The 23,612-nt window shown below is 42.6% G+C and overlaps 1 protein-coding gene across 4 annotated transcripts in view; it reads left to right on the forward strand.

Annotated features, from left to right (window-relative positions):
- LOC130356810 (organic solute transporter subunit alpha-like) overlaps positions 1-23,612 on the forward strand; it is a 131,125-nt gene that overhangs the window by 86,803 nt on the left and 20,710 nt on the right. For all 4 annotated transcript variants that reach the window (XM_056558783.1, XM_056558781.1, XM_056558784.1 and 1 more), the window contains 6 exons: positions 1,344-1,495; positions 3,343-3,416; positions 6,701-6,859; positions 10,426-10,537; positions 12,889-13,035; positions 20,118-20,223. In XM_056558783.1, the coding sequence (XP_056414758.1) occupies positions 1,344-1,495; positions 3,343-3,416; positions 6,701-6,859; positions 10,426-10,537; positions 12,889-13,035; positions 20,118-20,223 (750 nt within the window). The remainder of the gene's footprint in view (positions 1-1,343; positions 1,496-3,342; positions 3,417-6,700; positions 6,860-10,425; positions 10,538-12,888; positions 13,036-20,117; positions 20,224-23,612) is intronic.

Below are 23,612 nucleotides of genomic sequence, written 5' to 3' on the forward strand. Positions count from 1 at the left end.
TGTCTGATAGTACTCCTCTGTGCTCTCTAACTCCTCTGTGCTCTCTTCTGTCTGATAGGACTCCTGTGCTCTCTCCTGTCTGATAGTATTCCTCTGTGCTCTCTCCTGTCTGATAGTACTCCTCTGTGCTCTCTCTCCTGTCTGATAGTACTCCTCTGTGCTCTCTCCTGTCTGATAGCATTCCTCTGTGCTATCTATTGTCTGATAGTACTCCTCTGGGCTCTCTCCTGTCTGATAGGACTCCTCTGTGCTCTCTCCTGTCTGATAGTATTCCTCTGTGCTCTCTCCTGTCTGATAGGACTCCTCTGTGCTCTCTCCTGTCTGATAACACTCCTCTGTGTTCTCTCATGTCTGATAGGACTCCTCTGTGCTCTCTCCTGTCTGATAGTACTCCTCTGTGCTCTCTCTCCTGTCTGATAGTACTCCTCTGTGCTCTCTCCTGTCTGATAACACTCCTCTGTGCTCTCTCCTGTCTGATAGTACTCCTCTGTGCTCTCTCTCCTGTCTGATAGTACTCCTCTCTGCTCCCTCATGTCTGATAGTACTTCTCTGTGCTCTCTCCAGTCTGAAAGCACTCCTCTGTGCTCTCTCTTGTCTGATAGTATTCCTCTGTGCTCTCTCCTGTCTGATAGTACTCCTCTGTGCTCTCTCCAGTCTGATAGTACTCATCTGTGCTCTCTCCAGTCTGATAGTACTCCTCTGTGCTCTCTCCTGTCTGATAGTACTCCCCTGTGCTCTCTCCAGTCTTATAGGACTCCTCTATGCACTGTCCTGTCTGATAGGACTCCTCTGTACTCTCTCCTGTCCTATCAGACAGAGGAGTACTAGACCATCCTCACTTACTGGACTTTGTCCATGCCTGTGCTTCAGCTTGGACAAAGCCATGTTTTTATAAGCCATGATTTCTCTAAAAAGAAAATCAAATTTTCTTATGATTTATATTAGAATGGTTTTCTAATGTATTGCCAAGATGTACAACATATAAAAGTTTTTCAATCTGACAGTGCCCATTTAAGCTTCAAGGTTTGCCTCTGTGGTACATAATATCCCTTTAAATACTGTTCATTTTCCCATTAAACATTTAGAAATTTGACAATGCAAAACAAATACGCCAGGTTGTTTTTAATATGCCAATAAACTTTAGCAGTATACAAAATGTTACAGTAACAGCAACTTACAAAGTAATAAACTTATTACAGCAAGAATGACCTTTTTCCTGCTTCCCATGACTGCATTTAAGCAATCATATTCTAGCTAGTAAAAAGTCTGACTGTGAAGTTTGGATACAAATTGTACAATTTTACCACTGTGCTGACAATCCTCTTTATCATTTGTTTCTCCAGAGCTGGATATCACCGGAATGCTGCTGTTTGCCATATTAACATTTATGACACTCGTTGCTGTGCTTGTATTCTTAGAAGAAGCATTCTACATATACAGGAAACTATCTGGTACCAAAAGGACATTAATTATCTGGGTCAACTCTGCAGCACCGGTATGTACAACCAAGGCTAAGAACAGTACCGCTCCTGATAAGCTCCCCAAAAAACAGAGGCAGAAATATTAAAATATTAACCGTATATACTCGAGTATAAGCCGACCCGAATATAAGCCGAGGCCCCTAATTTCACCCCACAAACCCAGGAAAAGTTATTGACTCGACTATAAGCCTAGGGTGGGAAATACATCATCCCCCCTGTCATCATCCAGACCCCCGTCATTAACACCCTCATCATCATCACCCTGTCATCATCCCCTTTCATCATCATCACCTGTCATCATCCCCCCTCTTCTTCATTACCCTGTCATCATCCCCCCTTCATCATTAACCTGTCATCATCCCCGTTCATCATCCCCCCTTCATCATTACCCTGTCATCATCCCCCCTTCATCATTACCCTGTCATCATCCCTCCCTTCATCATTACCCTGTCATCATCCCCCTTCATCATTACCCTGTCATCATCCCCCTTCATCATCCCCCCTTCATCATTACCCTGTCATCATCCTCCCTTCATCATTTCCCTGTCATCATCCTCCCCTGTCATCATCCCCCCTTCATCATTACCCTGTCATCATCCCACCCCACCCCCTTCATCATCACCGCTTGTCAATGTCTGATTTAACAGTGGTCTTCAACCTGCGGCCCTCCATATGTTCCAAAACTACAATTCCCAGCATGCCCGGACAGCCATCGGTAGTTTTGAAACATCTGGAGGTCCGCAGGTTGAAGACCACTGCCCAGGCCTTCGTCATCATTCAGCCCCCCCCCCTCCCCCCTTTAGTTTTGTACTCACCTCCGCTCACTGGACTTTCGGGTGATCTGGTCCGGGCCATCTGTGCTGCAAGACTGTCCGGTGTAGAGGGATAGTCGTTGTGCGTCATCGTCAAGGCAACGTCATTATTCCGGTGAAGATGGACAGCCCAGAACGAATATCCCTCCCCACCGGATGGTCCTGCAGCACAGATGGCCCGGACCAGCTCACCTGAACGTCCCGCCGAGCGGAGGTGAGTACAAAACTAAAGGGGGAGGGGGGGCTGGATGATGACGAAGACCCGGGTAGTGGTCTTCAACCTGTAGACCTCCAGATGTTTCAAAACTACAACTCCCAGCATGCCCGGACAGCCGATGGCTGTCCGGGCATGCTGGGAGTTGTAGTTTTGAAACATCTGGAGGTCCGCAGGTTGAAGACCACTGAGGGCGGAGAGTTCACTCGAGTATAAGCCGAGGGGGTGTTTTCCGCATGAAAAATTGTGCTGAAAAACTCGGCTTATACTCGAGTATATACGGTAGCTGTATTTCTACTGCGTAATAGAACATGTCCCATCTTTAGGCAGCATGTTATAGGACAAGATTTACTGAGCAGATAGTTTGTGGAAAAGTGTTCAGCTTAGCATTTAACTCATTTAAATCCCTGTTCATTCTATGTTAGGTTTCCAGTGGTCATGTCTACTGTTATAGTTCTTATGACTTGAAAGTGGATCCTTAGGTGGCAACTGTATTTGTACAGACTTGACTAAGATGAAGAGCCTAAAAGACTTTTTACCCAGGCCGAATATGAGGGAATGGGCATTCACAGGAAACACTCATTCCCAATCATTTGCCTGTGGAAAAGAGCCAGTGATCTGCCAAGAACAAGAAAATACTTTATTGGTTGTTCAAATCTTTTATACAGAGATTTAAATCATTGTAATCGGCCTCATATATCTCTGTGTGAATGTAGGATGCACACCCGAAAATGATGAATTTAAAGAGATACACTGGAGGGAAAAAATCTAATCAACTGGTGCCAGAAAGTTATATCGATTTGTGAAGTATTAATATTCTGTTTTTTTTTTCCAGGTAATTGCAGTAACCTGCTGTGTTGGAATGTGGATTCCAAGGAGCACAATGTTTACAGATTTCACTGCCTCTCTGTAGGTATTAGAAGTTTTTTTTAACTTAGGTATACTTAAAGTAGACATCCCAAAATAACTCAACTTCAAAATGTAACCCAGACATGTTCAGATGATATGTAAAAAAAAAGTCAGCTCACCTCCAATGCAGTGTATGGATCCACACCCAGTCAGGTGCATTTGTACAATGTAGCTATAGAAGAAGATTGATCCAGCACTTGAGTAGCTTATATTCTAAGTAAAAGATAATTGAATAACACATTATTTGATCTATCATATTCCCAGCTTGATGCATTTCAAGCCCATTTGCTCTTGTCAAAAGATCTTTTGACAAAGAGCACTTGTGCTTGAAATGTGCAAGGATGGGAATCTGATAGATTGAATGGTGTCTTGTTTAACTATCTTTTAGGGTACGTTCACACATACAGGATCCTGCGCAGATTTGATGCGCAGGATTTGTAACTGCCGATTAGAAGCTGTGCTCAGTCATTTAGTTTACATTGAGATCTGCAGCAGAAAATCCTGTGCATCAAATCTGCATATGTATGAATGTACCCTTACATATAATAATATAAGCTTCACAAAACTCAAGTGCTGGATCGATCTTTTATTGCTATGTTCAGCCGATCCCTCCATGTACCATTCCTGGCAACCTCGGCAAACAGTTGATTTTTCTGAGGTAAACAAGGGCAGTCCAAACATTTCAATCTTAGAAGTAATGTGGTATAACATTGTGGTAATTTAGATACATTATTGCCTATGTAAAACTAGGACAGTTTCAGTGTGTTAGAACAGATGCTGCTTTTAGAAATCTGCTCTCCATTCTGGCTCATAGATCTCCGAGATGGCTCATAAGGATCCCAAGCAGGGGACTCATTTTTAAGATGTCCATATGAACTAACAGATCACATGAATAAGTGTTGTCTTCATGGGATACAGAGCCTTTTCCCTTTAAACAATCCCAATGTGTAACCAGCTGTGGCATGTGAGGAAGCCTTCAATTTCCATGCAGTGCCCCTACAGGGAAAAATAATCATTACAGAGTGCCCAATGGGTGTATCTGTGTAATTTAGGATTGAACAAGTCCACCAAAGTGAAAGACCATCTAAGTAACCATTCTTCATTCTGTTTGGCCAAGAGATGAGCAACCCAGACATTCTTCCTCTATAATCTGTTTATAAAAGAGTCAACACTTTTAAGAATCATTGTTATTAAAGGGGTACTCTAGAGGAAAAAAGTTTCAAATCAACTGGTGTCAGAAAGTTAAACAGATTTGTAAATTACTTAATCCTTCCAATACTGCTGTACTTATAAGCTGCTGTATGCTCCAAGGGAGGCTGTCTGTCTGACCACAGTGCTTTCTGCTGACGCCTCTGCCCTTATCAGAACAGGGGTACCTTCTTATGTTGAGTGTTTAAATAATTGGTATGCCTGTTTCATATTTAAAACTGCTTTTAGGAAAGACTATTTAGAACCAACATGGTCAAAGTGGTTGGCACCATATTTTCCATTTCTTCTATTAGGTACATCATATAGTGAAGTGTCCCTAATTGCTCACATTACTGCATAGCTTAGATTTACTGTTCACAGCTGGCAAATTCTATACTCAAGACCAGCCAAAGTTTCCAGGCTAAAATTGCTGCTCACAGGGAGCAAAATAGTTTAGTACCGTATATACTCGAGTATAAGCCGAGTTTTTCAGCACGATTTTTCATGCTGAAAACACCCCCCTCGGCTTATACTCTCCGCCCTCAGTGGTATTCAACCTGCGGACCTCCATATGTTTCAAAACTACAACTCCCTGCATGCCCGGACAGCCATCGGCTGTCCGGGCATGCTGGGAGTTGTAGTTTTGAAACATCTGGAGGTCGGCAGATTGAAGACCACTGCCCGGGCCTTCGTCATCATCCAGCCCCCATCCCCCTTTACTTTTGTACTCACATCCGCTCGGCGGGATGTTAGGGTGTGCTGGTCCAGGCCATCTGTGCTGCAGGACCAACCGGTGGGGAGTGATAGTCGTTCCGGGCTGTCCATATTCACCGGGGGGGCCTCTTCTCCGCGCTTCAGGCCCGGAATAATTACGTTGCCTTGACGACGACGCACAGGGACGTTGCGTCCCTGTGCGTCGTCGTCAAGGCAACGTCATTATTCCAGGGCCGGGCGCGAAGCACGGAGAAGAGCCCCCCCCGGTGAAGATGGACAGCCCGGAGGTGAGTACAAAACTAAAGGGGGGATGGGAGGCTGGATGATGACGAAGGCCCGGGCAGTGGTCTTCAACCTGCGGACCTCCAGATGTTTCAAAACTACAACTCCCAGCATGCCCGGACAGCCGATGGCTGTCCGGGCATGCTGGGAGTTGTAGTTTTGGAACATCTGGAGGTCCGCAGGTTGAAGACAACTGTTAAATCAGACATTGACAAGCGGTGATGATGAAGGGGGTGGTGTGGGATGATGACAGGGTAATTATGAAGGGGGGGATGATGAAGGGGGGATGATGACAGGGTAATGATGAAGGGGGGGATGATGACAGGATAATGATGAAGGGGGGATGATGACAGGGTAATGATGAAGGGGGATGATGACAGGGTAATGATGAAGACAGGATAATGATGAAGGGGGGATGATGAAGGGGGATGATGACAGGGTAATGATGAAGGGGGGGATGATGACAGGGTAATGATGAGGGGGGGATGATGACAGAGTAAAGATGAAGGGGGGATGATGAAGGGGGGATGATGACAGGGTAAGGATGAAGGGGGGGATGATGAAGGGGGGGATGATGACAGGTGATGATGATGAAGGGGGATGATGACAGGGTGATAATGATGAGGGTGTTAATGACGGGGGTCTGTATGATGACAGGGGGTATTATGTATTTCCCACCCTAGGCTTATACTCGAGTAAATAACTTTTTTTTTTTTTTTTTTTTTTTTCTGGTTTTTTGGGGTGAAATTAGGGGCCTCGGCTTATATTCTGGTTGGCTTATACTTGAGTATATACGGTAAATCAATAAATTATACATCAAATAGGCTTTTTTCAGGCTATATATCATTACTAATATATATATTAATAATCATAATTACCAAGGATGAAATGATGTCAGTGTGACTAGGTGAAGAGGTTTCCTGGCATGGTCATGTGATACAATGTCGTTATGAAGGACATGTTATTGTAAGGAGACTAACAGAAGCCAAAGCATACTTTTAGATGCCATGTAAACAAAGAAGTTCTCATTTGTTTTGTTAATAACTACAGCATGATGGGACATAATATTATCCAGCATTCTCCTTTTTATATTTTTTTAGATTTCTGGCCGTACTCATACATAAATTTCAGATGCTGTTGGTGAGTGAATGTGGCGGAAAAAGAGGATTCCTTAGTAGGTTTAGTGAATCAAAGCTTCAGCTCAACACAGGTCCCTTGTGCTGCTGCTGTGTGTGCTTTCCAAAGAAAAATATTCACAGGTTGGTTAACACAGTTGTTGAAAGAACTCTCTTTCCCCTGCTCTGCTATCACTCTCTCCATCCCTGTATTGTATACATGGTTTCTAATAGTGGTGAGGGAATCTTTTTGCATTTGTTTCAGGTCTGATCCTATCAAATCACATGTATGTTTGGACCCAGAGGCTGATTAAGATTTGGAAATGCCCCCAAAGGCTCAGAAAAGTCATGTATGACACCTTAAGGTCTTTTTGGAATGTACTCACCCCCTTTCAGTCTTCTAAACACCATGACAGCATAAGTAAAGTCAACACATATACCCTGTCTGATTATTTTGCTTATTAAAAAAAAAAAAAACTGTCTTAAAACTACCCCTTTTTGAGGGTAGATGGCTGACACTGTCCATGCAAGCATGGTGGCATGGCGGCAGTTGCCTAAAAATGCTATCAGAGTGCTATCAGCAATTAGAATTAAAGTATTCCTTGGACAGAGGCTGACATATAATGGTGCAGTATAGAAGCTTCCTTGATACGGTAGCACAGTATCAGCCGCATTAATATATGACTGAACAAATGTGGTGATTCACAAATGTTATGCTTCTGCTGCAAATATTTACAGCAGTGAATGGCTGCAATGGCTGCTTGACCCTCCCAAAGTCATTCTCTTCACTAAAAACCCACTGAAACACTGGCTTTTATCTACGACACTGTCTATTTGTATTTCCGTACACTTTATTTTTAACCCCTTAACGACGCAGGACGTAAATGTACGTCCTGGTGATGTGATACTTAACGCACCAGGACGTACATTTACGTCCTGAGCATAACCGCGGGCATCGGAGCGATGCCGGCATCATGCGCGGCAGGTCCTGGCTGTGGATCCCGTGGATGTCCGCCATTAATCCCTCAGATGCCGTGATCAATACAGATCACGGCATCTGCAGCATCGCGGTCACTTAACAGGATGATCGGATCGCCCGCAGTGCTGCCATGACGATACGATCATCCTGCACGGCAGACGGAGGTCCCCTTACCTGCCTCCGCTGTCTTCCGGGAGTCTTCTGCTCTGATCTGCCTTCCCGCAGACCAGAGCAGATGATGACCGATAACCCTGATCAGTGCTATGTCCTATACATAGCACTGAACAGGATTAGCAATCGAATGGTTGCTATAAATAGTCCCCTATGGGGACTATAAGAGTGTAGAAATAAAAGTAAAAAAAAGTAAAAAAATAAGTAAAAAAAATGTGAAAAAACCCTCCCCCAATAAAAACGTAAATTGTCCCATTTTCCCTATTTTACCCCCAAAAAGTGTAAAAAAATTATTTTATATACATATTTGGTATCGCCACGTGCGTAAATATCCGTACTATTAAAATAAAATGTAAACGTAAAAAAAAAAGTTCAAAATAGCTGCTTTTTTATAACATTTTATTCCAAAAATTTTTTATAAAAAATGTAATAAAAGTTTTGTATAAGCAAGTATGGTATTAATAAAAAGTAAAGATCACGGTGCAAAAAATGAGCCCTCATACCACCGCTTATACGGAAAAATGAAAAAGTTATAGGTCTTCAAAATAGGGGGATTTTAAACATATTAATTTGGTTAAAAAGTTTGCGATTTTTTTTAAGCGCAACAGTAAAAGAAAAGTATATTATCATGGGTATCATTTTAATCGTATTGACCCTTTTTCTTTTGACCGTTTTCTTTTTAATTTCCCCACACAAATAGTATTTTTTTGGTTGCGCCATACATTTTATGGTAAAGTGAGTGATGGCATTACAACGGACAACTGGTCGTGCAAAAAAACAAGCCCTCATACTAGTCTGTGGATGAAAATATAAAAGAGTTATGATTTTTTGAAGGGGAGGAGGAAAAAACGAAAGCGTAAAAATAATAATTGTCTGAGTCCTTAAGGTCCAAATGGGCTGAGTCCTTAAGGGGTTAACTGTCTGTGAGCTTGTCTCTTTACAGACCCCCACAAATGAGTAAGGCTTCCTGGTTGGGCTGCTTTATAATTGCTATAACCCATTCACTGAGTTATTACTGTAAGGGTGCATTCACATCACGATTTTGCTATCTTACTTCTTCTCATGATTTTTAACTTTGAAATCGTATAAATCTGCACGCCAAGTCATATCCATTGACTTCTATTCATTAATGATCGACAACAAATGCATCAGTTTTGATCCGCATCCGATTTTGCACGATTTAAGATCGGAGGTAAAATCACGCTTGGCCACGATTATTCCTCCAGATTCAAATCGGATCGAAATTGTGTCTGATTTTTTTTATTATTGATGTCTGTGTAAATCGCATGGAATCGTGTGACTGTGCGATTCTATCAGATTAATTGCACACGATTATTTTGTACGTATGCGCAGTAGACTTCAAAACACATACACTTCAAATATATAAAACTTTATTGCCATTGGCTTACATATTAATTTTAAAAACAGGATTTTTATTGAAAATCGGATGGAATTTTCATCTGTACGATTTCTGGATACGATTTTAAATCGGATAGTAAAGAAATTTTTACATACAATTGTCTACGATTTTTTGCAATTCGATTCCGTCCAAAGCGTAAAGCTCCAATAATTGGATGGTTAAATCGTGATGTGAACCTAGCCTAAGACTTAACCCTACATACACTTATGATTAGATGTCATACAGGAAGAGCAAACTACAAGGCATTATGGGAAGCCTGCTCAATGCCCCTTAGGTCATATGATGACCTATCTTCCTCCTATCTGTTAAATGCCAGCTGCCACTTTATTATTCACCAAAAACAAATGGGAAAAAAATGGTCATAGTCATATGAAATCTGTATAATAGCAAAACAATTAGCTTACTTCTACTTTCTAACATTTATTAATAAGAATAAGGTGGCCACTCTTGTCTCTTTTGAAGACTTTAACAACTCCTTTCATATGCAGCTACATGACAAAATGTTTAAGTATCGATTATTTAAGGAAAATACGGTATATTATAACTAGTTTATATATAATTTATCTTATATATTATTATGTTATATTAGTGTATTGTAAAGAGATTGTCCTGTTTATGTAAAATTTCAGTAGCAGACATGTAGAGCTAAAAAATCACTAACTGTGCCATAGTTAGCTCTCCCGATCCAGCTTTGACACTCTGTTGCCTTGGTGTTTTTGAGGTTTATTTACCTCGATGACGCACTCTTCCTGCACTGCCAAAGACGTTCCAAACCCACCGCAGCCTCAGCAATTGGAACGTCATCAGGAAAGGTGGGACAGCACGTCATCGAAATATGCAAACAAAAGCATTGGGGCGAAACAGAGTTCCGGAGCTGGTTCTGGAGGGTGAATATAGCATAGTTAGTGATTTTACACCGCTAGCTGCCTGCTGCTAACTTATTACATTAATCAGACATCCTCTTTAATGCTCAAATTTTATCATCATTACTAAAGTACCAGAATAGTATTTCGAAAATGTATGTATTTCTCACTTTGACAATCCCTATGAACAATAATGTAAAATTATGAATAATCTATACATAACAAAATAATAATGTAAAAGTAAATTTAAAAAAATATATATATTTTTTTTTTTCAGCCGAACTTTATTTATCCTGAAGTTGGGGACCTTTCAGTTTCTTTTGTTGAGGCCAGTACTTATGTTTTTGGCAGTTGTCCTTTGGACTAACGGAACATTTGCCATTGGTGATGTAAGTATTGTACTGTTACTGTTAAAAATGCAGGACATATTACATCAACCTACATTCATAGGACTGCTGACACAATAGGCACTGTCACTTAAAAAAAACATTGGCATGTCTTAGAGATGTCAAAATGTTTGATCAGTTGGGGTCTGTGTGTTTGGATTCTCACCAATTGCTAGAATGAGCTGGGAGACGTATGTACTAAGTGCATTCTCTCCTAGCTCTGAGCCACATGACCTAAACAAAGTCCCAATGTAAGTCTATGGGACCATCTCAGCTGCACACACAGAGAATGGGCAGAGATTTGTTCAGCCTTGCTCTTTTCTCCCCACTCGTTAATGAACCCAAAGCGACAGGTAAATTGTAAGTGTGGTGACCCACGGTGTATGGCGGGACCACGAGGTGTAGCGGAGTAGGTGGTGGGGCCAGATGGTTTTAACCCCTGGAGCAATATGTTGTTAACCCCTAGTGTTCATGACGCCAGGATGTGGTTGTATGGCGTAGAGCACTGCCGACAACCAACCCAAAACGCCATATATCAAATGAGAGTCCAAAGCAGGTTTTGATGCAACTGGAACTTTACTGAAGAAGGCAGTGTAACAGTCTTTACAAATAGCCAACTTCCACAGAGGTGACCGGGACACAGGGAACCTCTCAGGCTTGCTTGGACTTGTAGTGGTAATAATGATGATGGAGGCCACTGTACTACTGTTATGACTTTGGTAGGGACAGTAGAGACTTGACTTGTAGACATAGATGAGACTTACAGATTAGATGTGGCTGCAGACTGGTAGGCTTTGGCCTAGCTGTACTGGGCTGAACTTGTACAGGACTGGTGCTTGCTTTAATGTCCAGGAATCAAGAGCAGGAACTAAAAAGACATAGGGGGAGATTTATCAAAACCTGTGCAGAGGAAAACTTGCCCAGTTGCCCATAGCAACCAATCAGATTGCTTTTTTCATTTTTCACAGGCCTTCATAAAAATAAAAGAAGTGAGCTGATTGGTTGCTGTGGGCAACTGGGCAAGTTTTCCTCTGCACAGGTTTTGATAAATCTCCCCCATAGTGTGGAGACTACAGCCCTTTATATAGCTGGTTGCCTGTGGTTACCTGTGCCTCTGGAACTCTCAATAGAAATCATAAGAATGACCTAGGGGGATCCTGCAGGAGAGCCCTGTGGACTTGAGGGACTCTACCTGAGGGGACTTTAGGAACTGTACAGTACCAAGTTTTGTACCGGGAACCAATACTAGGTTGTCCGATTCACAGCACAGTTAGGCAGACAGTGCCAAACCTGTGCTAAATATGGCAGCAGTAGCAGCAGCAACAACTACCTGCATGACCCATATCAAGCTAGGAACATTATTGAACCATAATCTAAACCATGTGTGTGACAACGATAAATGTGTCTCTTATAGGCTATGTTTACAGTTTCTTTTTTGAATTTTTTTGTGTGTTTTTCTGTGCTTTTATGGCAGTTTTTTTATTTTACATACCAGTTTTTTGGAGCATTTTTTGACACATTTTTGCAAGTTTAAAGGGGTACTCTGGGGAACAGAACCCCCTATTCACAGGATAGGAGATACAGTAAGTATCCCCCCCCCCCCCCCCCCAGATATCCTGTACAGGGTCCCAGGAGATTGCTGTGGATAGGATAAGTGTCTGATCCCTGGAGTACCCTTTTATACAATTGTTCACCATCCACAGGATATGCAATGAGTGTGAAATTGTGAGGGAGTCAAAACACGAGGAACAACCCCTGATCTCGAGTACAAAGGCCTTAGTCTGGTTTTAAAAGGGATTGAAGAGTCGCACCACCACTCCATTTATTGTCTATAGTGTTGCCGAAGATGGGTAAGCACTGTACTCTATCTACGACAGCTCAATAGACAGAGAGGAAGCAGAACTCACTGTTTCCTTTCAAAATAACACTCAGGTCTGCGTTTTGGAGATTGCGGGGGTTCCCACTGGTCATCTTACACACATTACCTATTCTGTGAATAGGGGATATGTATTATAACTTAGAATACCCTTTTAAAATGACCATATAAATCTTAAATGATCATATTTTTCACCGCTTGTCAAGAATTTGATCAGAGATGCTGGAAAGTTATTGCCACTATTAGCTAATTTTCTAAATTAATCATTTCTGTTGTAGGAAAAGCATTGTAACAGTAGAAAACAAGAAAAAAGTGAAGCATATTTCTGTCTTTGTTTAGTTGAATTATGACTGTATTGGAGACTTCTGAAATGTATGCAGCTTCTGCAAGAAAAAGCCTAGCTTAGTCAAAGTCATAACAGCATGCCTAATGTAAAGAGATGTGCCCTCTGCTAACCCTGTGCTCTGTTCTTTTGCAGTCACGCGCTCAATCAGCCACAATCTATATTAATGTACTTGTAGGTGTGATCACCATTACTGCGCTCTGGGCTGTGGGGGTCATGTTTAACCTTGTCAGACCTTCCTTAGTGGAAGTACAGATCATTTCAAAATTTGCGTGTTATCAGGTGAGATGCCGATTTATAAACACTGATATACATAGTCGTTTTCTTACTCTATGGCTTAAAGAAATACATTAGTCTAACGTTTTGATGTGAATGTCTTGTGCCGTGAATGCTGTTTTTTTTAATTTGCTTAAATCTAAATATATCTAAATGCTGTGCAGAATAATTTTATAACGCATGGTATGGATGTTGTAGCTCTGCCAATCTGACACACAGCTCCAAATCCTTGCCATAAAAATAGAACTAAATGAAATACAATCTAGCTACCTGTAGCTGCCACTGAAGCCTACTGCCTCCAGACTATACATTCAACTTAATAATAAGACAATTTGCAATAAGTTCCTAATAACCTCTCAATGGTAAATGCAGGCAGGTATAATAATATTGTGCATAATGCATTTAGAAAGTCTTCAGATTGGATGAGGACCATCTGTAGAAGCCATTTTCAGGTTTCTCTAGAGATTTTCAATGGGCCCTGGGTGGGTCACTCTGGGACATTTACACAGTTGTATCTAGGCCACTCCTGTGCTGTCTTGGCTGTGTATTTTGGGTCATTGGGGGATTGGGGGAGATTTATCAAAGCTTGTCTAGGGGAAGAGTGGTGCAGTTACCCATAGAAACCAATCAGATTGCTTCTTTAATTTATCAGAGGACTTTCACGACTGTCACGCCCCCTCCCATAGACTTGCAATGAGGGGGTGGAGCGTGACATCATGAGGGGGTGGGGCTAAGACATCACAAGCTCCTGACCCCAGCTCCAGCGTTTGGAACAGTTTGTTCTAAACGCTGAACAGAGGAGTAGCCCTATAAGAATATCTCTGTGCTCCTTTCCCTTAAGGGGGTACTCCTGTGGAAAACTTTTTTTTTAAATCAACTGGTGCCAGAAAGTTAAACAGATTTGTAAATCACTTCTATTAAAAAATCTTAATCCTTCCAGTACTTTTTAGGGGCTGTATACGAAAGAGAAATCCAAAAACTAAATGCATTTCCTCTGATGTCATGACCACAGTGCTCTCTGCTGACCTCTGCTGTCCATTTTAGGAACTGTCCAGAGCAGGAGAAAATCCCCATAGCAAACACATGCTGCTCTGGACAGTTCCTAAAATGGACAGCAGAGGTCAGTAGAGAGCACTGTGGTCATGATGTCAGAGGAAATGCATTTAGTTTTTGGATTTCTCTTTAGTATATACAGCCCCTAAAAAGTACTGGAAGGATTAAGAATTTTTAACAGAAGTGATTTACAAATCTGTTTAACTTTCTGGCACCAGTTGATTTAAGAAGAAAAAAAAAGTTTTCCAAGGGAGTACCCCTTTAACCCCTTAAGGACACATGACGTTCTCATACGTCTCCATTTCCGAGTCCTTAAGGACACATGACGTATGAGAACGTCATGTGTTTTACCGGCCCCCCGCAACCATCTGGAGCGGAGCCGGTCCCCCATGCCTGCTGAAATTGTTCAGCAGGCATCGGGGCATATCGCCCAGGGGGGTCATTATGACCCCCCATGTCGGCGATGGCCGCAGATCGCTGGACAATTCAGTCCAGCGATCTGCGGCGGATTCCGGGTCAATCGGGTCTCCAGTGACCCGGTGACCCGGAATTATTGGCTGATCGGGGCCGTCAGAGACGGCCCCGATCAGCCAGAGCCAGCAGGGGTGAGGTGGCACTGGTGCCACCTCACGATCGCCCTGATTTGTCGGCCGGATTACCGGCCGACCAATCAGGGCGCCTGCTGCGGGTGTCACTCCCGCAACCCGCTCCGCCCCTCTTCCGGAGGACATGAGCGGGTGCGGGACGTGCACCCCGGGTGCTGGGGACCCCGATCCCCGGCGCCCCTGTTGGGATCGGGGCCCCAGGAGCAGCGGCGGCGGCGGAGACGACGAGGGACTGACCTGTGCGGCTGGATCGTTGGAGGTGAGTGACAGCCTCCTGCTGTTGCTTAGCAACAGCTCCCAGCATGCAAAAAGGGCATGCTGGGAGCTGTAGTTATGCAACAGCAGGAGGCAGACCACCACAACTCCCAGCATGCCCTTATGGGCATGCTGGGACTTGTAGTTTTGCAACAGCTGGAGGCACATTCTTTCTATGGAAAAGTGTACCTTCAGCTGTTGTGTAACTACAACTCCCAGCTTGCACAATCAGCTAAAGTGCATGCTGGGAGTTGTAGTGGTGCATCTGGTGGTTGCATAACTACAACTCCCAGCATGCCCGTTGGCTGTCGGTGACTGCTGAGAGTTGTAGTTTTGCAACAGCTGAAGGCACACTGAGTTAAGTAGTAAACCAGTGTGTCTCCAGCTGTTGCATAACTACAATCCCCAGCATCCCCAGCCAAAGTAGTATGCCTCCAGCTGTTGCATAACTACAACACCCAGCATGCCCTTCCGCTGTCCGTACATGCTGGGGGTTGTAGCTTTTGCAACAGCTGAAGGCACACTGGTTGCAAAACACTGAGTTTGTTACCAAACTCGGTGTTTCACAACCAGTGTGCCTCCAGCTGTTGCAAAACTACAACTCCCAGCATGCACTGATAGACCGTACATGCTGGGAGTTGTAGTTTTGCAACAGCTGGATGTCCCCCCCCCAATGTGAACGTACAGGGTACACTCACATGGGCGGAGGATTACAGTTAGTATCCGGCTGCAAGTTTGAGGTGCGGCAAAATTTCTGCCGCAGCTCAAACTGCCAGCGAGAAACTACTGTGAACCCCCCGCCCGTGTGACTGTACCCTAAAAACACTACACTACACTAACACACAATAAAATAAAAAGTAAAAAACACTACGTATACACATACCCCTACACAGCCCCCCTCCCCTCCCCAATAAAAATGAAAAACGTCTGGTACGCCACTGTTTCCAAAACGGAGCCTCCAACGGTTGCAAAACTACAACTTCCAGCATGCACTGATAGACCGTACATGCTGGGAGTTTATAGTTTTGCAACAGCTGGATGTTCCCCCCCCCCCCCCCCAATGTGAATGTACAGGGTACACTCACATGGGCGGAGGATTACAGTAAGTATCTGGCTGCAAGTTTGAGCTGCGTCAAATTTTCTGCCGTAGCTCAAACTGCCAGCGAGAAACTACTGTGAACCCCCCGCCCGTGCGACTGTACCCTAAAAACACTACACTACACTAACACAAAATAAAATAAAAAGTAAAAAACACTACATATACACATACCCCTATACAACCCCCCTCCCCAATAAAAATGAAAAACGTCCGGTACGCCACTGTTTCCAAAACGGAGCCTCCAGCTGTTGCAAAACAACTACTCCCAGTATTGCCAGATAGCCGTTGACTGTCCAGGCATGCTGGGAGTTTTACAACAGCTGGAGGCACCCTGTTTGGGAATCACTGGCGTAGAATACCCCTATGTCCACCTCTATGCAAGTCCCTAATTTAGGCCTCAAATGCGCATGGCGCTCTCACTTTGGAGCCCTGTCGTATTTCAAGGCAACAGTTTAGGGCCACATATGGGGTATCGCCGTACTCGGGAGAAATTGGGCTTCACATTTTGGGGGGTATTTTCTGCTATTACCCTTTTAAAAATGTAAAATTTTTGGGAAAACAAGCATTTTAGGTAAAAAAAATATATATTTTTTTACATATGCAAAAGTCGTGAAACACCTGTAGGGTATTAAGGTTCAAATTACCCCTTGTTACGTTCCCCGAGGGGTCTAGTTTCCAAAATGGGATGCCATGTGGTTTTGTTTTGCTGTCCTGGCACCATAGGGGCTTCCTAAATGCGGCATGCCCCCAGAGCAAAATTTGCTTTCAAAAAGCCAAATGTTACTCCTTCTCTTCTGAGACCTGTAGTGCGCCAGCAGAGCAATTTTCACCCCCATATCGGGTGTTTTCTGAATCGGGAGAAATTGGGCTTCAAATTTTGGGGGGTATTTTCCGCTATTACCCTTTTTAAAAATGTAAACATTTTGGGAAAACAAGCATTTTAGGTAAAAAATATTTTTATTTTTTTTACATATGTAAAAGTCGTGAAACACCTGTAGTGCATTAAGGTTCACGTTACCCCTTGTTACGTTCCCCGAGGGGTCTAGTTTCCAAAATGGTATGCCATGTGTTTTTTTTTTGCTGTTCTGGCACCATAGGGGCTTCCTAAATGCGGCATGCCCCCAGAGCAAAATTTGCTTTCAAAAAGCCAAATGTGACTCCTTCTCTTCTGAGACCTGTAGTGCACCAGCAGAGCACTTTTCACCCCCATGCGAGGTGTTTTCTGTATCGGGAGAAATTGGGCTTCAAATTTTGGGGGGTATTTTCTGCTATTACCCTTTTTAAAAATGTAAAATTTTTGGGAAACCAAGCATTTTAGGTAAAAAAAATATATATTTTTTTTACATATGCAAAAGTCAGGAATCACCTGTGGGGTATTAAGGTTCACTTTAGCCCTTGTTACGTTCCCTGAGGGGTCTAGTTTCCAAAATGGTATGCCATGTGTTTTTTTTTGCTGTCCTGGCACCATAGGGGCTTCCTAAATGCGGCATGCCCCCCAAAAACCATTTGTCGCTCCTTCCTTTCTGAGCCCTCTACTGCGCCCGCCGAACAATTAACATAGACGTATGAGGTATGTGCTTACTCGAGAGAAATTGGGTTTCAAATACAAGTAAAAATTTTCTCCTTTTTATCCCTTGCAAAAATTCAAAAATTGGGTCTACAAGAACATGCGAGTGTAAAAAATGAAGATTTTGAATTTTCTCCTTCACTTTGCTGCTATTCCTGTGAAACACCTAAAGGGTTAATACACTAACTGAATGTTTTTTTGAATACTTTAGGGGGTGTAGTTTTTATAATGGGGTCTTTTATGGGGTATTTCTAATATGAAGACCCTTCAAATCCACTTCAAAACTGAACTGGTCCCTGAAAAATAGTGAGTTTGAAAATTTTGTGAAAAATTTCAAAATTGCTACTGAACTTTGAAGCCCTCTGGTGTCTTCCAAAAGTAAAAACTCATAAATTTTATGATGCAAACATAAAGTAGACATATTGTATATGTGAACCCAAAAAAAATATATTTTGAATATCCATTTTCCTTACAAGCAGAGAGCTTCAAAGTTAGAAAAATGCAAAATTTTCATTTTTTTCATCAAATTTTGGGATTTTTCACCAAGAAAGGATGCAAGTTACCATAACATTTTACCACTAAGTTAAAGTAGAATATGTCACGAAAAAACAATCTCGGAATCAGAATGATAACTAAAAGTATTCCAGAGTTATTAATGTTTAAAGTGACAGTGGTCAGAATTGCAAAAAACGCTCCGGTCCTTAAGGTATAAAATGGCCTGGTCCTTAAGGGGTTAAACTTGACCGGTATTCCTCTTACAGCTACTGAAAAACACCTCCACAAATTAGCATTTTGACAGCCCCTTTATATCCATAAACATAGACAGCATCTATATCCATAAATTGTGAAGGGGTGTCTAAATATGTTGGGTTGTGACTTCATATGGATTATGTGAGCTGAAGTTTTTTGAAAAGGCCACTGGGTTTAACTAATCCCTTTTAATAAACATGCATTTTTAATCTCTCCCACAATTCTAAAACTCTCTTTACAACATAAAGTTATAATATTCCCAACTGACCAGTTTCTCGGAATCATGGCTTATTCATGTTTTCTGTTTAAGAATAACCCCCTACTAGAGATCTAATGAGTTCCTGTAATACAGCTGTAAAGGAAAACATTAGATAAGCGCCTGTTGGCTCCCATAACATTAAAATAAATATTCCTGTAAAATTACAAAATGAACACATTCTGAAGACTAACTGCTGGACATCTACAGATTAATAACCTCCGGGCTCATAAAAGTGTAGCTGACAGCTCTCCTGACATGTTTATTTTGGAATTACACTTTTTTTCTAATTAACTGGTGCCAGAAAGTTAAACAGATTTGTAAATGACTATTGTATACAAATCTTAATTCTTCCAGTACCTATCAGCTGCTGTATGTGGCAGAGAAAGTTGTGTAGTTCTTTTCTGTCTGACCACAGTGCTCTCTGCTGACACCTCTGTCCATGTCAGGAACTGTCCAGAGTATGAGAGGTTTGCTACAGGGAATTGTTTCTGCTCTGGACAGTTCCTGACATGGACAGAGGTGGCAGCAGAGAGCACTGTGGTCAGACTGGAAAGAACTATACAACTTAATTTGGAGCATACAGCAGCTAATAAGTACTGTAAGGATTAACATTTTTAAAAAGAAGAAATGCACAAATCTGTTTAACTTTTTGGCACCAGTTAATTTAAAAACATGTTTTCCCAACGGAGTACCCCTTTGATCCCCATAAAATTACATATCTAGAGCACCTTTCCTTACAGCTCTGTGTTATGTTGTCCTTCTAATGAATACATTGGCAAATGGGTGTCATTTATTTCTCTTGTTAATTTAGCATGTCACTGCACCGTCTAAAACAAATGCATTTTTGACTCACTTGCTCTTAATCTTGGCATGCCATAGTGATGCCATGATTAAAGGGGTACTCTGGGTTAGGTACATTTATCCCCTATCTTGAGGATAGGGGATAAGTGTCAGATTGCGGGGGTGGTCTGACCGCTGGGACCCTACGCGATCTCCCATATGGCGCCCCTGGTCACCTCATGAATAAGGCGTGTCCATCACCGCACAAAGTGGTTACCATCACTACCCTTCCATGCATCTCTATGGGAGAGCCGGAAATACCCCAGTACAGCGCTTCGGCTCTTCCATAGAGATGCATGGAGGGGGCCTGTCGCTCACCGCTTTGTGTGGTGGTCGATACAGCTCTTTTCATGCAAAGAGCCCGGCAGGGGGTCTCAGCATTCTGATAAGTCACCCCTAAACCCTCATAATCTCACACTAATACTCTATCCTTAGGATTAGGGATACATTTCCCTAACCCAGAGTACTCCTTTAAGGTCACATGGAGCCAGAAAGGCATTGTAATTACCCTGTTTTGTACTAGTATTTTTAAGTCCAATAAAAAAAACTTAAAACTGTTCACTGTATCTGGACACTGGATCTTCTTATTTGCTTTCTAAAAGTTGTCATTTTTTTCTTTATTCATGCAATTGATGTAAGACTTTCATTTAATTGTTTTAGTTTATTGTTATTCTGAGCCAACTTCAGACATCAATCATCAATATTCTTGGCACCACGGGTGTTATTTCCTGTGTCCCTCCACTTCCTGGCCCGTCCAGAGCTTCATGTAAGTAGTCATCATTTTAATAATATATTACCTTTGTGAGTTTTATACTTTAAATTTATGTATTAAAATAAAGAAAATTACTTATTTAAAGTATTAGGGTAGATAGTAAAATGCCACCAAGGAGAACATCTGCAACGAGTTTGTATGTTCTCCCTGTGTTTGCGTGCAGTCGTCACTGGGCGTTAGGACTTCACAGGACAATCCCATGCTCCTTAAATTTGCTCTATGATAGTGGAGCCACACAGATGGTAGTGTAGGACAAGGCTCCCCCCGATGCACACCTTGTCTATTGTATGGTGGGATGTTGTGTGGGGTGCCCTTTATGGTGAATGTGTGGTAGACAAGCCAGACACACTTGTAGGAATAGTAAACTCTGTATGGATGACAATTCTTCCACAACAGAGGTACAGTTCTTGTGGTATAACAATTCAACAGTTGGCTGTCTATGGTTGGAGCAAGAAACCAACCTCTGGGGTATGTGGAACTAAATTGTGGTCCCAGTAACTCTCTGCTCTAATTCAATGTTGAGTACAATGTAGGGCTGGGCGGTATACCGGTTCATACCGAATACCGAAATTTTTGTGCTGCACCATATGAATTTTAACCCATACCGCAATACCGGTTTGGCTTCCCCCCTCGGGAATGAATGAATGAGCCCAGTGCTGCACTGTCCCCACATCAGGGAACTACTCACATGTCACCCGCGAGCGCTGCCCCCCAATTAATTATCAGCCCAGCGCTGTCCCCATCGGGGTAAATACTCACATGTCACCCGCAAGTGCTGCCCTCCTCATCCTCCTGTTTGTTGCGGCCTCCGGCGCTGACACTCTATACCAGTGGTCTACAACCTGCGGACCACCAGATGTTGCAAAACTACAACTCTCAGCATGCCCGGACAGCCAACGGCTGCAACATCTGGAGGTCCGCAGGTTGAAGACCACAGCTCTATACTGTGTGGCATCCCTATGCCTGGGCTGCAAAAAATAAACAAAATAAACTTTAACTCACCTCCCGTTGGTCTGGTACCGGCCTTACCTGCTTCTTGGGGATGGGAATGTCGGACAGCCGTCAGCCTATCACTGGCTGCATCGATGTTCCGCCTCAGCCGGTGATAAGCTGAGCCCACTGTCATGTAAGAAGCCGTCCAGAGCTCCTTACATGACAGTGCGCTCAGCCTATCCCCGGCCAGGGGATAGGCTGAGCAGCCGGGGTCGGGGCAGAGGGATACAGCATAGGGATACCACACAGTATAGAGTGCCAGCGCCGGCGGCCGCAATGAACAGGAGGACAAGGAGTGCAGTGCTTGCAGGTGAGTATTTACCCCGATGGGGGCAGCGCTGGGCTGATAATTCATTTGGGGGGGGAAGGGAGGAGGAGGAAATACCGTTATATACCGTGGAACCGCCAAAAGTTACAAAAATACAGCGATACACACATTTCGTCATACCGCCCAGCCCTAGTTCAATGTCTCTTCCCTAAGGGGTACTAACTGGTCGTCTCCAAGCAATTCCCAAATGCAGTTGTACTCACAGATCATGATGTGCAATGGCCTTGGTGAGGTGTGGGTCCTAAATGTAGATAGGGACTTGGCAGCAACAAGGCGTTTAGGCCCAGCCTGATGCCCGAGTGTGACAATGGGGTCTTTGTCCACCTTTTCCCTAAAGTCTATCTATTCTGCTCTCTATGCTCTCTTTTTTTCACTCATGATGGGCTATGATATTTCCAATGGAATTCACACTACTCTCTGCATTCTCCCACCTTCTAAAAAATTCCCATTTGAAGTGTATGGAGCAATGCAAGTCTATGGGCTCCCTCACTCACAGTCAACAAGTGCAAACAAATACAAAATGACACAAAACATCATTATAAACAAGGAGAAAATGGTATTGAGGACGCTAAAATTAAAAGAATTATTATTATACAAAACTGAAACCCTGACCAATCAAAACTTTAGACATGTTCCTGTTATATGCCAAAAGTTGAATAAATAATAGTAATGCTTTAACGTTATTACACAGAATTAGAACCATAACCATGAAGTATTAAAAATATGTAAAATCTGTGCCGCATAAGCTGGCAAATGAAATCTCCTGGTTTGGAACTATGCCGACACATGCCAGAATCTTTCATGATCTCTACTTATTGCTCTGTACACAGCAGTGAACACAGTGGTAATACGGAGGTTTTGACCTAGAGATTGAGCCAGCTATAGATAAGATAAGAAGTGATAACGCATTTGTAGCTGATAATCTAGGCGTCTATAGTGACAAGATATTCAGATAACTGGGAAGATTCCATAGTGGAGCACTTTACAACATAGCCCAAGACACTACTATACATATTATTGTTGGCCAAAACCACCTAGTTCAGTGAAACCTTCCGACAATCTAATGTGTATAAGGATCTCCTGACTCTCCCTTGGTGACAGATGTTGGGGGAAAGAAGGATAAGCCTCAATGCCTCATGGTTTCTTGGTCAAGCATGTATGTTATTCCATTGGAGTAATTAATTGTGAAGCAGGGTGGAGACTTGGTTATGTTTTGGGGCTTCAAACCTGAGACAACTAGAGCAGTTTCCTCATGAGAAGTGGACCAAGATACCAGTAGACAAGTGCACAAGTCTCATCGAGAGTTACAGAAATCGGTGGAGTGCAGTGACCGCTTAAAAGGTTGGGCAACAAAATACTAAAGGGGTATTCCAGGGAAAAACATTTTAATATATATCAACTGGCTCCAGAAAGTTAAACAGATTTGTAAATTACTTCTATTAAAAAATCTTAATCCTTTCAGTACTTACGAGCTTCTGAAGTTAAGGTTGTTCTTTTCTGTCTAAGTCCTCTCTGATGACACCTGTCTTGGGAAACGCCCAGTTTAGAAGAGGTTTGCAATGGGGATTTGCTTCTAAACTGGGCGTTTCCCGAGACAGGTGTCATCAGAGAGGACTTAGACAGGAAAGAACAACCTTAACTTCAGAAGCTCATAAGTACCGAAAGGATTAAGATTTTTTAATAGAAGTAATTTACAAATCTGTTTAACTTTCTGGAGCCAGTTGATATATAAAACAAAGTTTTTTCCTGGATAACCCCTTTAAGTACATGGAACCATCATTTTTGTCTAGGCCAGTTATATTATCTTCTTTTAAATTATCCTATTGAATCAAAATTCAAAGCAATGTCTGATTTTCATCAGATAATGTTCCATATTTTTTTAGCAGTGCTAACCACTGAGCCACCATGCTGCCCTTAGCATACATCTGCTATGCATCTGCTATGCATGGTTACATAGTTACATAGTTAGTACGGTTGAAAAAAGACATGCGTCCATCAAGTTCAACCAGGCCATACCAATGCTTTATAAAGGGGGAGTATTATGTCCCTGTCCCTTGAGTCC

The sequence above is a fragment of the Hyla sarda genome, chromosome 2, assembly GCF_029499605.1.
Source record: "Hyla sarda isolate aHylSar1 chromosome 2, aHylSar1.hap1, whole genome shotgun sequence".
NCBI classification, from domain to species: domain Eukaryota; kingdom Metazoa; phylum Chordata; class Amphibia; order Anura; family Hylidae; genus Hyla; species Hyla sarda.